The 13608-nt window shown below is 39.5% G+C and overlaps 1 protein-coding gene across 5 annotated transcripts in view; it reads right to left on the minus strand.

Moving 5' to 3' along the window:
* Positions 1-13608, minus strand: part of NTNG1 (netrin G1) — a 175559-nt gene that overhangs the window by 51791 nt on the left and 110160 nt on the right. For all 5 annotated transcript variants that reach the window (XM_049808227.1, XM_049808230.1, XM_049808229.1 and 2 more), the window contains exon 4: positions 9699-9871. In XM_049808227.1, the coding sequence (XP_049664184.1) occupies positions 9699-9871 (173 nt within the window). The remainder of the gene's footprint in view (positions 1-9698; positions 9872-13608) is intronic.

The raw sequence follows: 13608 nt of genomic DNA on the forward strand, positions 1-13608 counted from the left end.
GAGATTTACCCAAAGAGGTGGGGCTGCTGAGGAGTAAAACTCCTCTGCTAGATTAGCAATGGGGGATCTCATGCTGCATGATGCAGTCCCAACATGTAGCTTGTTATCAGGTCTGCCCTGAAAGGTGTGTAGCACAAACATATGGACATGAAATCTTACCTGAAAGGCCATTTTCTTCAGATTAAATGGCATTGCTAATGGCACTATTGCTAGTCTCTTGGGTTAAAGTTGCAAACTGCGGATTGGTATTTAAATCCTGGATATTTGCATCCTCTTAGTTAAATACAGTTTGCCTTTTGTAAGTTTTATTGACTTTTGATGGCATGCATTTTACTGCAGAAATCTGTCTGGTTCTCCATTAAACATCTGCTATACTTCTTTCAACATCTATCTTGAGTTCTGTCTTACACAGAGATGGCATGGACCTCATTCTGCAATTAACTGCAGCGAAGGAATGTCTTGGGGATAAATGATATTCACTGTAAGCAAGGTTGTAGAGTCAAGTTGGGAACATTTCTAACTCATGGCATGGCTAAGACAACGCTGAAGTAATAGCATTTGCAGAATGGCAACCATAAACAGATCTTTTGTATTTCACCACATCAGTCCTGGGGCACAGGTCAGAACTGCAGCCCTCCGGTTTCATATCCTATGGAACCTGTGGTCTGGCAGAGCACCTGCTGCTAACTGAGCCCCACACTCAGATATTGTTTGCAAACTTCATTATTTCCACTTCTGCTGAGATTAACATGTATTTTCCAAAATTTTAGAATCATGAGGTATTAAAACTGAAATTAAAATATCATCATAATAGAACAATGCTGTTATAGTTCTGAAAGTGACAAAAAGTGCTTTTTTCAGTTAGGATAATGTAAGAGAACTTCTATCCCTTTGCCTTAAATGTCAAAAAGGCAATCAATTTTCAAATAGTTTTCCCCATAATTTCAATAGCAGCTTATTTACATTTCAGCAAGTCATTGTAGCTGTTTTAAATTATCAGGATTCTTCTTCCTTTATACACTGATGGAACCTGCACAAATATTAGAAAAAATACAGATACTATGTTCTCGCACTCACACTTCCACTGTGAAATGGTATTTGTGTTTCCTCTGGGTATACTCCCCCGCCTCAAACCTCTCTCTCTCTCTCCTACATGCGCATACAAATATCCTTTCCTTTCTCTCCTGAACAGATTGTAGCAAAGGGAGAGGTTTTCCTGCAAGTCTGCTCTCCTCATTTTACTGTATTTCAAAATTTTCAATGAATTCATAGTGATAAATGCTTCCTGGGCAGAGAATAACGAAAGCAAGCTGCCTGCTAGCCTGAAGGGCTCTGTATTAACCTTGCAAAGTTGTCTTCAGGTTCTGTTTGAAAAGCTCTTTTGTTATTTCTGTACAGAGTTTCTGAGTCGGTGTGATCTTCTGTAACCAGCTTGATTTTTGTAATACCAGGTATCCCTGTGTGTGGTGACTGGCCTTGATAGTGCACTGCTTTATGCCCTTTCTGCTACAGAGAGTGAGAATGGCACTTCTAAGTTTGCTGGAAAAGAGCTGGTTCCATAGGGCCACGAAGCAGGATCTATTAACACTCTGTGAAAAACGCACATATGATGGGAAAATTATTCTTAGTAGGAGTGTTTTTGTGAGATCTGGAGCTACATATTGAGGCTAGCTCCTGAATTCAGCTGAGCTGTATTTGGTGCAAGCCCTTAGGTAACGAGGCGCAGGTGGTGTGATTCTGACTCTCCCTCTCTGCCACTGTGGGAGGCATGGGGTTGGGAGACAACCCTGCCTGCATGGCTCCTCCGGTGGCACCACCGCTGGGGACACCAACAGGCTGTGGGGAGTCATCCCACTGCTGCCGGCCCTTTGGATGGAAACCAGTACGTTATGTGATGTGGATCATTTGCAGTCAGCCTTGTATTGAAATCTGTGAGTACTTTGCAGCAGTGAAATGATGTGAACAGGTGATAGAGAGAGATGAAGAATCAGGCCCATTGCTTCCCTTGATGCACAACTCTATTCAGCTAGACTAGACATAAAAAGTAAATAAAACCAAGTGATTGCATTTATGTATACTCAGGTGTTAAACCAAAGCCATGTTTAGCCTAAATTATATTCCAGTTGAAATCACTGGGATGGTTGTTAATGGCAATAGTTTTATAGCGAGCAAACAGCGAGTAAAGCGTGCAAAGAAAGTTCAGGGGTAGCTACTGCCCCTGAAATGGCAAACATTGCAGAAGAAAGTCTCTAATACTAATTATTTTTGACTTGACTTGAGGGTGGTGGTTTGGTACATTACATGTTCACTGTAAGTGCATCTAAATATACATGCATTACTTGAGAGAAGAAAATCTGGTGTTTTCCTTTCATACGATCTTCTGTATCTGCCCTGTAATTTTCTCATTTCCCCTTTTTCCAGAAATGGGTTGTTTTAGCTGTTAGCTACCATGGAGCTGACTATTGAGAATGGAGAAAAAAACAAATCAGATGCTAGCAAAGAAAGCAAGTTTTTGATTTCTTCTATAGTTTGGGTCACTGTGAAATCTGTAATGTAAAGCAAGAGCATCAGGCTTTTGGTGAGAAGGGCCATACTGCTGCTTCCAGTCTCAGGGCGGGTCATACCCTGCAGTCCCTCTTATCACCTCCATTGTCAATGCCTGTGTATGCTTCCTGCCAGTAGCACAATTAATGCAGCCAGGCTGCATCTCTTCCTGGGCAGGGAGTACATGTGGGATGAAGGACTTACTCTGTTAACTTGGTCTTGGCTACCATCTTTCCTGTGGGCTCTTCTGCATCTCCTCCATCACAAGTTGAACATGCATCTCCTGTATGACAGGGAGCCAGGGATAGGCTCCTGCCGCTATCAAAACACCATATCCAGCTTGCAGCTCGCTCACATTTAGGGAAAGAGTGTCAGCAAGAGCTCAGGGAATTATCCAGGTGAGGTGAATACAGCCCAGAGACTGAGAATTAAGACTCTCCTATGAAGACATGGCAGGGTATGATAGTAAATAATGCAGTGCAAGTTTGGATTCATATTAATTGCTGATCAAAGCTGTGTGAGAGCTTTTCTGACAAAAGCAATTCCTATAAGTGCTCTCTACACTACACATTTTAACTCTTAAAACAGGAACAAAATATAGAGCTTTCCATAGCAAAGAGTCAGAGCAGGGCTGTTAATGCTACCTCTGATCTTTTGCTAGAATACCTGTGCTGCAGCATGATGGCACTCCCTGCAGTGAGTCTTTTTTCCCTTTGCAACTCCTCCAGTGAGGCATGATTGCAATATCAGATCCTCAGCATTCATCTCAGAAGTTCTGAATTCTCTATTATTTTAAAGCCCTGAGAAGCCTGGAGGAACCTAGCGTCTTGTAATCCCTCAACAGGAGTGATCATTACGATCATAGGAATAAACTTTTCATGTAATGTCAAACCTGTACTCAGCCAAAGGACCATGCACAGCAAAAGACACAATCCTTAGGAAATTTCTCATGTGTTTCATTGCAATAGCCCTAGAACTCCTGCTACTCCTTACTCTGTAAAGATTGACAATTTTTCAATTCCCAGAAAAATAACTGCTTAGATGAAATTTGTTACCCTCCACCTCTGCTTTCCCAAGCAATACCACCACAAACAAACAGGACAAAGAAAATATTTAGTTACTGGTTTATTGGGTAACACCTTTTAAACTTTGGACTTTTTCTTATGATGTCTTAGTGACTCCAAACCAGTACTGAAAACCTTCTGTCTAGGAAACTTCCAGTGAGACCAAAGGATTTTTTTCAAGTAATTATAATTTATTGATAGAATATTAGATATTAGAAACTTTAAAACACCTGAAACTCAGACCATTTTTAGAATTTTGAGTATATCTTATAACAGACACTTTGCCTTCCCATATTGCTGCTTAAGGACTAGAACCCTCTTTCATTGCTCATCTTCACTGTATATGGTGAAAATAGAGTTGTTTGAAACCAGTGACGGATGGAAGCAATTCATTTCCCAGCAACAGATGCCACCATAACCAGCACAAACAACCAACTCAGCAGGGTCACATAAGAGGGTAGAGTGCTGAAGAATAATTTTTCAAGCCCCATTTAAAAAAAATACAGCACATGCTATTTATAGTGCATTGTTTTTTAGGTAAGTACCTGCAATGTTTTGCTGGCCATTGCACTGGATACCTAGTTGAAGGGAAGTTAGCTTATTGTTTGCAGGTTTTCCTGACACTTCTGTCTTCCTGAATGCTCTTGATAGACTACAGTTTTGCCCCCTGACCCAAGTTTCCCAGCCTGACACAGCTTTTGTGTGACATCTTCCTGTGGCTTTACATCTAGCTTCATGAGCCAAAATTAGTATGTAATATAAAATAGGAACAGTAAGAAGATTTGCCATTTTAGAACTTATTGCATTCTTATCTTCCTTTTTCTCTATGAAAGATGTTATAAAAATCATCAAGGAGCAACATTTTACGTCTTAAGCATGAGCGTCCCATTCCTTCAAATCAAGATCATGTGGGATCATCTCCTCTACCTCAGTCTTGAAGTAGGCACTGGAACACTCCTTCCAGTTGTTTGGGAGAATAGGGCCCTTAGAAAATGGGACACTATCTACTTTATGAGTCTGCTTTGACAGGACAGCAGGATATGTGAACTTTTCAGTTACAGGGACCCATGCTACTTGGATTCCTGAATAGAAAGTCTGCCATCACACAACCTCTTGGCCAACATAATTTACTCCAGTCCTTCAAGATGGCTTTGTGTCAGCAAATATTCACGGGGAAAACTAGACACAGAGATGAGGGTAATCAGTGCAATACTTCAAGTGCCATATTTTTTGCCAGAAACTGTTTCTGTGGCATCTGTGCTGCAGTGATGCCTCATAAGTCTTTTCCCATTCAGGAGGATTAGGGCTGTGCTGCTGAGACAGAGGCTGTACTGTCAGAGGGGGACCCATGGCAGGAGCAATTCAGTAAAGTGAGTGAGACTCTCTGCCTAACTGTTGACTGAAAAGAACCACCAATGTTCCCCGTGTCCTGGTCAATCCTTTGTTTCACGTTGAATTAGGAAACTATGAATTAGGAAAGTCATGTAACAGCTGGGAGGTGGTTTTCGCCAGGTGTCAAGCACTTCTGGTGGAGGTTATTGGTTGTGGAGGGACTAACAAAAAGCGAGCAGGCTTTGATGGATGGCAGCCCGGCACAGTCTTAGACAGCTCTGTCTGATGGAGTGAAGAAGATAAGTGCCAAAGATGATCTAAACAACAGGAGGAAGAAAAGGGCTAGTGCCGTCAGACACATACGACTACTGAGGGGAAAATACCAAGTATAGCGAAATTCAGTAAGTACACTTGGAGTGTCAAAACATATTGCAGAACAAACTATACATAAAATGTGGCAGCACAAGGGAATAAATGTAATCACAAAATAGTCAATAAGATAAAGTGAAAATATAAAATAAATGCTATGTGGGAGACAAATGTGGAAATATTGTTAGTGCCAGTAAACAGCAGAGTACTCTGTCTTTCACAAGCAAAGCATGGAAAAAATGTTTTGTGTTCTCCTGAAAAACTCATGTTGACTTAAAAATGAGAAGGATACAGAAAATAGCTTTATATCAAGGTTTAGGCTATGACTGGAGTATAATCTGGAATGGTCTTGTATTTCATGAGATATAGCTTGAAAAGGTATAATTAAAGTCTTATTGGCCACAAAAAAATGGTAGAAGCAGAACAGTGGAGACAACAAAAGTTTCAGCTGGGAAGGACTTAGAAATGGACTTTAGGCTTCTTGTTGAATCTGAGCAAATTTCCCAAATTCAGAGAATCTCAACAAGAAGGATCTTTTTATTTTGTGAAACAAAATTCTGTGTGTTTCACTTATACAATTATTTTTTAGCTGTATCTTATTTAAGAATACTCATATAAAAAAGAAACCAAACAAACAACCTTCAAATCCATTTAAAATACTTTGGTCTTAGATGGAAAAGATAGACTGAAAATTGGAGGAAGGAAGAGTATAAAAGGGACACTGTATTACTGGATTATACCAAGTGTCCCCAGGGAATTAAAGTAATACATCAAGGGAAGTTTAGTGTCAAACCAGATAAGTTAATTCTATCAACACGATCAAGCAACTATTTACAGAATTCATGCCTGACTAGGGAGAGTATAATGCTAGGGCTGCATTACTGACCACAAAATGGAGATGGTGACAAATGCAACAGGGTAAGTGAAATTACACTGGCTGTGCAGAGTTTACACAATAATGCAAAATTTCATATGCTCCAACACCTGCGGCATTAAATCAGGAAGTGACAAAAGAAATGAAACTTTTACATACCATAAACGATTGCTGCTTATAGCAAGTAATCGGACAACCCACAAGAAGAGAAGCTGATTTAGTTCTGAGTAGTTCTCAGTAGGACCTGATTTAAGAAGTAGTTATCAGAGAACCACTTCTGGACTGAAAGTCAACATACTTGTTGAGAAGGAAAAGGATAAAAAAAAATCCACTGCAGTAATACTTAACTTTCAGAGAGCGAGCAGACAAAACTGAGGAAGTTAGTTAAAAATGAAAAGAACAGCTAAAATGATTTAATGCAGACAGTGTGGAGGCAGGCTAGAGATAAAATGTATGAGAGACTCAGAATAATCACTTATAACCCATCTTTTTTTTTTATTATAAAAATCACTTATAAACAAAAAAAACCCCTAACACCCAACCCAATACGGCAGAATGAAAAACATTTTGGAAAGACACCTTTCAAAAGTGTAAGTCATCTCAATGGAGAAAGATAGGGAAAAAAAAGCATAAAATCTGTCAAGTTAAATATAAACCACGGTATTTTGAGAATCAACTTGCTACAGACATAAAAGTTAGTAATTCTTTTTTGTTAAAATAACCACACTAGAAGCAGGAGGCCTCCCAGAGACATGACTGGGTAGATAGGCAATCAAGGTATAAAAGTACTGAATACTGAATTAATTGTTTTCACTGATGTTCACAACAAAGAAGGTTAGAGAGATTCTCACAATCTGAGGAAGTTTCTCAATGTCTATCATCATCTGAAGGTGTTTTAGAAGATGTAAATAATATCAAACAATAAGAACTGCCATAAGGTGATGTTCACCCCAAAAGTGTTTTAAAAGAACTCAAATATGACATTTTTGAACTAACTACTGTAACATATAATCTGTCACTTATTCAGCCTTGATGCCAGAAGTAATGTTGTAACTGTGGCACAGTCTTTAAAAAGGACTCAAGGGCTGATCCCTGTAATAAAAAAATATAAAGCAGACACATTTTTATGCTATTGTAAAAGATCCATATTGGTGTCATGTCTAGAATATCACATGTAGTTTTAGCCTCACTAAAAAAAAAATAAATGACATCATAGAACCAGAAGAGAGCAAGAGAGCACAGATAACCAGAGATGTGGCATGGTTTTATATATGATAAGATTAAATAGATTAGGATTTGTCATTCAGAAAATGTCAAGTCCATATAATCATAAATGGTATAACAGATGTAAATAGCAATGCATTATTCTCTGTTTCTTCCTAGCTAAGGAGGTACAGGCTTAACCATATACAAACATTTAAAGCAAACAAAAGGAAATACCTTTCACTCATTGTGTCATTAAAGTGTGAAATGTATTGCCATAAGATGTCACTGAGATCAAGCTTATGACAGTTGGGTCGGTCTCCCTGCTCAGCAGCTAGCAACCACTGTGGGTATGACGGAGGGTCCAGCTCAGAAAGCCAGTTTACTGCTGGCAACTAGGAAGGCAAAGAACAAATCCTTCATACTTCTTCCTGTTTGCTAGAAATTCCTGCTGCTGATCACTGCTGTAGTCAGGATTTGAGGGTAAGTGGAGCATTCGTCAGCTCAAATAAGGTTACGTTTTTATGATGTGATCATAATTACTACTAATAATAAAACCCAGGAAAGATATTATTTGCCTATTATTTGCAAAAATGTTTTGATTTTTGGTGGAACTGTATATCTGATGGAACTCAATAATGTTGAAAGTTATTTAACAGTCTTCAGGCATACTTTTGGTGGGCGCTAATTCCACTGTTCCGTCTGGTGTGTGCTCAACTGATTGGAAATGATGTAACTGACATAGCAAGCTGCATTTAGAAAGATTCTCGTTTTCATGTTGAGATGTATCTTGTCACTAGTTTAGATGATTGCTGGGGTAGCAACTGTATTATATATAGAGAGATATAAAAAATGTATATATGTGCATACATATGTATGTATGTGTGTATACATATATATAAAAGACATATAAATAAAACCAACCTAGTAAATCTCACCATTTTTTCTGAACAAAGCTTTAAAGTATTAATTCTGTGAGCCGCACTCACTTCTTATTACATGCGAAAAAGTGAATACTTTTACAAAATGTTTCTCCCCTGCTTTTTGGAAGTTCATTTTTTTCTGCTCAGTAAGAATTTTATCATAATTTCATGCCCCCACACTTCATGGTTTGTTACTTGGTCTATTACTCTCACATTTAACTTGATAAGGTCCTGCTTCCTATGATATTCATTTTTGAGTTTTGATTCTTCACAACTGCTGCTTTGAAGTCTTAGATAACATTCTGAGCATTGCACATTGCTCCTGGTTTTAAACTTTCCATTCAACTGCAGTACATAGCTCTGTTTCTCCCAAATAACTTTGCAGTAAATTGTTATATTCTAATATTCTAAAATGAATGTTTTGCTTTTAATCAGGGCAAAACTGTGGGCTCTCTTCTTAAAAGAAGCTAGTAACTTCTGTCAAAAGGTTTGGTGATTTAACCTCATCTTCTTCAATCCTTTCTTCAAAGGAATTTAAGTCTGTTAACTCAGTTCAGGAGGATTTTGAATCATTGTGTATTATTTCATACATGCATGAAAGGAAGAACTGATGCTCATACTTGTCTTCATGCCCTCTCTTTCAGCACCATGTTTTTTTGACCCAATCCTGTCCAGGACCAGGAAATGCAGCTGTCAATAACCTCCTTTGGATAATATGAACGCATGCTGGAATACTGAGTATGTGTGTTGTTGAATGGCTATTAGCTGGAAACAAGCAGATATAAACACTCAGGTTTTGCCCTCGCTTTCCCCCTTCAACACTTACAGTGATCTAAAAGAGTGCACGTGAATCTGGACTGCGGTCAACGTCAGGTAAAAACTTTCTTTAACAACCTTTAGATCTTTAGTTATTAATTGGAAAAATTTGCTCTGAGATTTTTTAACTTTCTTAAAAGGACAAAAAATGAGCAAGGACCTCATCTCACACATTGAACTGAGGTGGTTTTGAATCTTAGGGCAATAAGGATGTATGAATGGAGAGCTAAGGGCACCATGGCTGGAGCAGTACTGCAGATATTCCCACTGGTTTCTCTCCTCCCTGTGTGATTTTTACATGAAGGGGTCCTCATTTTTTCATTCCTCAGCCTCTTCTGTGCAGTGGCCAGGGATTTGTCTATGCATACAAACATGCAGTTCTCATGCAAGAACATGTGAGAGCACAGATGATGCATACTTACAATTAACACTTACAATTTGACACCTTGTCCAGTTATATGCACTGGGTCATAAAGAAATGACAAACTTTTGCCAGCATTAATCTTCCTTCAGAGCCACGATACGGGGCAGAATTCTAATAATGAAATATCCTTATTATACAGAACTACTTACAGATATTAGCAGTGCCCTTAGGTATAGGCAGATAAGAACCAGGGCTCCACGGTCGGCCCTGGTAATTCTTCTTGCATTTTCCACAGTCTGGGCCAGTTGTGTTATGCTCACATTCACAGAGTAGTCTTTTGTTTTCTTCTTTACAGCCAGTAGCGTGAAGGTTGCACTTACACCTATTTTTAAAAGGCAAAAATAAAAAAAAAAGCGGGATATTATTTAGAGGTGAGTTTAAATTCAGATTAAGTCTTAGTAAAGCATGTCCTATGGCAGCCACTCTATTTCCATGTGTTGTGTCTGTATTACTGTTTTAGCATGCTTACCAAGACATCACTCAAATAGCATGTTGTAATATCTTCAGCTTGCACAGGTCTAAAAGCAGTAATTTTTCAAGACTCCAAGATGCTGAATCTTTTCTTATTTTCACTAACGCAGCTCCACTGAGATCAAGTAAATTATTCATAATTTTCACTACAGACAGGTCTATAATCTTGCAAAAATTCAAGCATTACTCACTACTCCCAGGAACAAAGCAAGATCTCTGCTTATGTCCTTAGAGAACCTGGCCCAAATTAAGATCCATATTAGGCCCTGGGAGTCTGAGAAAACAGACTTCAATTAAATATACTCTGCTATGCCACACTTCAGTAGAAGGGAAGCTCACTATAATGGTGTTTTGCCATTCTTGTTCAGCAAGTACTCTCTTGCTCAGAAAGGAAAATTTTTTTTGCCTGCTTTAATGTGACATAGTTGTAGTAGCTGAAGGTCAGAGGAAATATTTTGGTAGGCAAATTTAGTTTTACTTAGGAAAGAACACCTAATCAAACCTTGTGACAAAATCATTAGATAAACCAGATTCTGCATCTGGTCTTAGAATAATTGTATTTTCCTTAAACTCCCCTCTTTCCCTGAAACTAGAATACTTACAGAATAAGAAGCTAGTTTCATAAACAGTAAGATATTGTCACCTCTTTCCATCCCTTTCCAATAGATGTCAAAACAGGCTAGAATCTGTGTCTGTTTGGGGCTGGAGAGAAAACTAGTATTTAATGTCCCTCTCTGTTTGTTTTCCTAATGATTGTACATCTAGTGATTTAAAGGATTCTCATGTGGGTATTTGTCACCTGTTCCATACAGTGACCAATAATTAGAGCAAGACAACACATGGAATGGCCAAGTGCAAATTAACAGCTGTCAAGCTGACTTCCATTTGAAAGGAATATGACCTGAAGCAACTGGCCACATACATATATATCCCCAGAGTAAAACAAGCTTGCAGTTGTCATAAGTGGCTGCTGGACAAAATCCACAAAAACCTGTAATAGAGTAGACAGTGAAGCATTCTCCTCAATGCTAGAAATGAGGCAGATGAAACTGCTGTTATTTGAGCAATGCTCATTCTAAAGAAAAACAGGTTCAGCACCTTTTCAGTTGAAATTACCAAAATGTATTGAATATGCTAGACAAAAGAAAGTGTGATTAATTCTTATATCATTTCCACAATATTGATGCTTAAAGACTACATCAGTTGTAAAGTAAACTTTCAACGGCTAGCCACTGCAGAATGAAAGATGCCTGTCTGGGTGTCAGTGGATGAGATATGCCTATTCATGTAGAGATTGAAGATTTTGCTAAATGGCACTGCTATTAAGAAAAGTAACGGGTGGTTTTACTGTCCACAGGAATATGAAAATGGAAGACTCCCAAACGGGAGAGATACACAATAATGACAAGACAAAAAAAATAAGAGTCAGAGGAGAATGAAGCAGGAGAGACTGTGGAGTCACTAGAATAAATGAGAGAGAGGAACTGACTGGATTTCTTTCAGGGGGAGATCTTTGTATAATTGGGGGGACTTATCAGTGTCAGAGGCAGCAAACTGATCTGAGCAGGAAGAAAAAGCCAGCTGATTCTGAGGAAAGCTGTAGTTCCTAGGGCTCTGAAAGGGTCCTGCAGACGGGTAGGGGAAATGAGGTGGGGGAAAATAAATGTAGGTACATCTGCTAATTGGTAAATGTGAACAGCTCTTTTAATAAGCACCTGAAAATAAAGAATGGGTGTGTCAGAAAACCCTGTGCAGTCTGTTTGCACTTCTTAGATGCTACTCTTGTCATATGTTCCCGAAAAGAAAGAACCTTCTTCAATTTTGCTTGTGTAGTTAAGAGTCTTAGGCAGATTCTGGCCTTCTAAATTTCCCTCTGCTTCTATCCAGTCCCACGTCTATTCATATATATAAAAAACACATGCATGTATTTATATGCCTGGTTGTATATAGTCATACACAAACAATTCCCATAAATTCTCATGCATATTGATTTCCTTTTATTTCGCACGTTCCCTAACTCCACTGTGATCCACCTCTTCATAGGTTGCCTCCTCCGTCTCCTTATTTCCCAGGCAAGAGAGCATGGACAGCACGGAATAGCTCTGCTGCTGGTTCTGGTGCCAAGTTTTTTAATTTCTTAGGGCAACATTGCTGCAAAGGAAGTGCTTCTCAGCCGAGAGTTGTGGCATCATGCCATGGTAGCTGTTCTGTGGTCCACACGGCAGGGCCCACGCAATACAGCAATGGGCAGGGTTTCTGCAGGAGACATCTTCTGTGATTTTAGCCGCCAAGCTCCAACATCCAAAGGAAAACTAGAGACCTTGGAGGTCTATGTTTGTGCCAAATACAGGTTTTCACAAAACTATCAAAATGCATTTTCTTGTAGAAGTAGTTGGGGATCTTCTGTCAAATTTTAAAACCCTATGTCCTGGTTTCAGCTGGGATAGAGTTAACTGTCTCCCTAGTAGCTGGTACAGTGCTATGTTTTGGGTTCAGTATGAGAAGAATGTTGATAACACTGATGTTTTCAGTTGGTGCTCAGTATTGTTTAGACTAAAGTCAAGGCTTTTTCAGGTTGTCATGCCCAGCCAGAGAGAAAGCTGGAGGGGCACAAGAAGTTGGCAGAGGACACAGCCAGGGCAGCTGACCCAAACTGGCCAACAGTGTATTCCATACCATGGGACGTCCCATCTAGTATAGGAACTGGGGGGGTAATGGGGGGGGGGGGGCAGTGAGGAATCGCCGCTCGCGGACTAGCTGGGTGTCGGTCGGCAGGTGGTGAGCAATTGCCCTGCGGATCATTTGTACATTCCAATCCCTTTATTATTGCTGTTGTTTATTAGTGTTATCATTATTATTACTAGTTTCTTCTTTTCTGTTCTATTAAACCATTCTTATCTCAACCCAGGAGTTTTACTTTTCCCAATTTTCTCCCCCATCCCACTGGGTGGGGGGGGGAGTGAGCAAGCGACTGCGTGGTGCTTAGTTGCTGGCTGTGGTTAAACCATGACAGTCCGTTTTGGCGCCCAATGTGGGGCACGAAGTGTTGAGATAATGACAAACCTGACCAGAGCTTCTTAAAACAAATTTGTTATAAGCATTCATTATATTGGTCTAATAGTTGCTGGTCACTATGTTGATCTATGTGTTCTTAGAGTCGTTGCTCTGGTTTTAAAGTTCTGTTATGTATCACCTCGCTTGCTGTATGTAGTCCCTCTTCTGCTGCTTATCATCCGTGGGAGGTGGATTAAGGTTTTCACTTTGATGTATGGTATAACACTGGTTTATGGTATGATAAAGTTATCCGCTGTGGGATTAATCCAGTATTTGCACTCAGCACTGTCACCTCTATACTTTGGGAGCCATCTGTGGGAAACTATTAATAATTACACCATTTACCTTTCCTCCTTGGAAAACCAGTCTATGGGTGGGGTACCTTTCTTCCCCTCTCCTCTCTCCTTCAGTCCAGTTACAATGATGTTTGAGAATTTTGAAAAATTTGAATACTCTTGCGATGTTGAGACCAGCACAGTCCTAGCCCTACTGCTAGGAATTAGCATGCTTCTGAATGTGGTTCAGCTCTTGTTT

Source organism: Accipiter gentilis, chromosome 8, assembly GCF_929443795.1.
Source record: "Accipiter gentilis chromosome 8, bAccGen1.1, whole genome shotgun sequence".
In the NCBI taxonomy this organism is placed as follows: Eukaryota; Metazoa; Chordata; class Aves; order Accipitriformes; family Accipitridae; genus Astur; species Astur gentilis.